The sequence below is a fragment of the Limulus polyphemus genome, unplaced genomic scaffold, assembly GCF_000517525.1.
Source record: "Limulus polyphemus unplaced genomic scaffold, Limulus_polyphemus-2.1.2 Scaffold84181, whole genome shotgun sequence".
Taxonomy (NCBI): Eukaryota; Metazoa; Arthropoda; class Merostomata; order Xiphosura; family Limulidae; genus Limulus; species Limulus polyphemus.
In genome coordinates, this window is record NW_013749777.1 from 71 (window position 1) to 3,359 (window position 3,289).

Here is a 3,289-nt window from a genome sequence, read left to right on the forward strand (position 1 = left end):
CCATATTGAGTATAAAACCATTACCCTGACACCCTCCACACAACTTGAGTATAAAAACATTATCCTGACACCCTCCGCACAACTTGAGTATAAAAACATTCTCCAGACACCCTCCACACAACTTGAGTATAAAAACATTACCCGGACACCCTCGGTATATTGAGCACTCTCTACCCATCTTAAGTATAAAACACTACCCTGTCACACTCCAACTGTAAAACTATTTATAATTCATAACAAAATAGCCAGGCTCTATTCTATTTACCAGACACACAACTAAACTATGTGATACTGGCAAACACTTTACATATTGGACATATTCTATTGGACTGACTATATCTATTCGGAACAATTATCTACTTACTGCAGTTCTAACCATTGGTACTTCGGCATTAAGCGGGACCATTACTGGCTCTGGGCCTCCACTACTTCTTCTCCCACCTCCTTCGGCGGCAGCGGCGGCGGCGGCAGCGCACATTTGGCGATGATGTTCTGCTGCCTTGACGATCTGTTGGTTCCGGTTCTTCCTCATGGTGATGCGCTTTGATAAATAGCCGACTGTGGCGTACTCTAGCAGGGAGGCAAAGACCATCACGAAACAAGTCCCCAAGAAAACGTCGATACTCTTTACGTAGGATATCTTAGGCAGAGCTGCGTTCGTGCTGGACATCAGTGTGGTCATCGTGAGGACGGTGGTCACTCCGAGGGCCACGCGGGCGGGAGTGGCATTCCTGTGAAGCCAGAAGGAGACCCACGAGATGACCACAATGAGACTAGCTGGGATGTAGATCTGAATCAGGTAGTAGCCCATACTGCGAACAAACTGGATTTCCAGCGCCAGTCGGGAGTAGTTTCCTAGCAAAACACAAGATGTCACCACAGGTACATCGACAGTTAAACTAATTTAAACTGTTTACATTGGGCAGATTTCTAAATATGATGGCATTCGAAACAACAAATAGAATGTGTTTGACAAGTATTACCAAAAGGAAAAAAAAGAATCAGTCCGTGAGTAACTTTTTTGTGCTCTTCTTAAGGGAAGAAATTCATATCTGTGGAGTTTTGAAGAAATCAACTGTTTTACTGCATGCGAAAGGGTTGGAATAAAGACTCAATATTCTGGAGTTGAACCTATCTGTAATACATGACAAAGACCGGCTTACAGTACAGAAACCAGTTTACAGAAAAACTTGTGATTCAATACAGAAACCCGTTTACAGAAAAACTTGTGATTCAATAGAGAAACCAGTTTACAGAAAACTTGTGATTCGGTACAAAAACAAGTTTACAGAAAAACTAGTGATTCAGTACAGAAACCAGTTTACAGAAAAACGTGTGATTCAATACAGAAACCAGTTTACAGAAAAACTTGTGATTCAGTACAAAAAAAGTTTACAGAAAAACTAGTGATTCAGTACAGAAACCAGTTTACAGGAAAACTAGTGATTCAGTACAGAAACCAGTTTACAGGAAAACTTGTGATTTAATACAGAAACCAGTTTACAAAAAACTGGTGATGTGGTACAGAAATCGGTTTATAGAAAAACTGGTGATTCAGTACAGAAACCGGTTTACAGAAAAACTAGTGAATCAGTACAGAGTCTGGTTTACAGAAAAACTAAATTTTGGTATTGTTTGGCATTTCGCCAGTAATGTGATGTCACTGGAAACTGAGGAGGGTATGTATCAGTCCTTTCTGACATAAAATATTCATACACTCAAGTCGTTCCCCTACCGTACTTATCGGAGTGTGACGTATTTTAAAAAGTGAGGATCCATGAACGCGGTGACTATAGCCGTCCATGTACCCCAGGAAACAGAATACAGCATATAGAATCAAAAAGTATATTCGTCTAGAAAAGCACACAGGTCACGTGAACACAACTTGCTTCAACCATATATCCGTTCAACCATCGCGTATCTCAAGCAGATGAAGAATGCAACGTGTATCTATGCTATTCCACAATAATACATACCGGTCAAGTGTCATTGCACTGAAGAAACAGGCGCTGGGAAGCTGTCATCCTCGTATAGTATGTGGCTTATGGAAAGCCTTCAGAGAAGAGGGATGTGCTTTGGACGTGACAGTATTACGACAATGGATACTATAATGCAGGGCTATTGTCAAAATGCACGGTCGTCAGATAGAGGATGACTAGACTGTAATGACTTAATTAGGCTGCAAATCGTTTTGATAACAACGTACTCAACCTCTATATATAGATAGATGGATAAGAATATATATAAGCAGGTCATAATATAACTTCCTGTTACCTCTGTTACATGAATATCATTGCATAAATGAAAACACTATTAGTTATGTCTTGAATCTTTAGCCTAACGAGTTTGTTCGCTGTTTTCTTCCTTATGTAGTCAGTCTTGAATTTCATAAAACTTTATAAACGTTTATCCTTTTAACCTTCAAATATAGGACTGTATACTACACGTTAACCTTCAAATATAGGACTGCGTATTGGTTAACGTGTAATATGCAGTCCTATATTTGAAGGTTAACGTGTAATATGTAGTCCTATAGTTGAAGGTTAACGTGTAATATGCAGTCCTATATTTGAAGGTTAACGTGTAATATGCAGTCCTATAGTTGAAGGTTAACGTGTAATATGCAGTCCTATAGTTGAAGGTTAACGTGTAATATGCAGTCCTATATTAGAAGGTTAACGTGTAATATGTAGTCCTATAGTTGAAGGTTAAAGTGTAATATACAGTCCTATATTTGAAGGTTAACGTGTAATATGTAGTCCTATAGTTGAAGGTTAACGTGTAATATGTAGTCCTATAGTTGAAGGTTAACGTGTTTTAAATATAGGACTGCATATTACACGTTAACCTTCAAACATAGGACTGCATATTACACGTTAATCTTCAACTATAGGACTACATATTACACGTTAACCTTCAAATATAGGACTGCATATTACACGTTAACCTTCAACTATGGGACTACATATTACACGTTAACCTTCAAATATAGGACTGTATATTACACGTTAACCTTCAAATATAGGACTGCATATTACGTGTTAACCTTCTGAAAAAAAGACATCATATTACGTGTTTACCTTTTGATAGAAGACATCATATTACGTGTTAGCCTTAAATTATAGTACTTCATATTACGTGTTAACCTTCTGAAAAAGGACATCATATTACGTGTTTACCTGCAACTTTAAGATGTTTGTTCAGACTTTAGTTCTATTTATATCAGGTAATTGTTAAACTTACCTGTAGTCAGAACCACTTCCTTGCAGCTTTGTTTGTGGCCTGCAAC

The 3,289-nt window shown here is 38.2% G+C and overlaps 1 protein-coding gene across 1 annotated transcript; it reads right to left on the minus strand.

The window, feature by feature from the left end:
• Positions 1-269: 269 nt before the first annotated feature.
• On the minus strand, positions 270-3,279 carry LOC106477844 (gamma-aminobutyric acid receptor subunit beta-like). The gene is made up of 2 exons (XM_013938367.2): positions 3,244-3,279; positions 270-855 (listed from the first exon to the last, which is right to left on the minus strand). Exon 2 carries the CDS (start codon positions 809-811, stop codon positions 353-355), a length of 459 nt encoding a protein of 152 aa, XP_013793821.2. The 5' UTR covers positions 812-855; positions 3,244-3,279; the 3' UTR covers positions 270-352.
• Between the last annotated feature and the right edge of the window lie 10 nt (positions 3,280-3,289).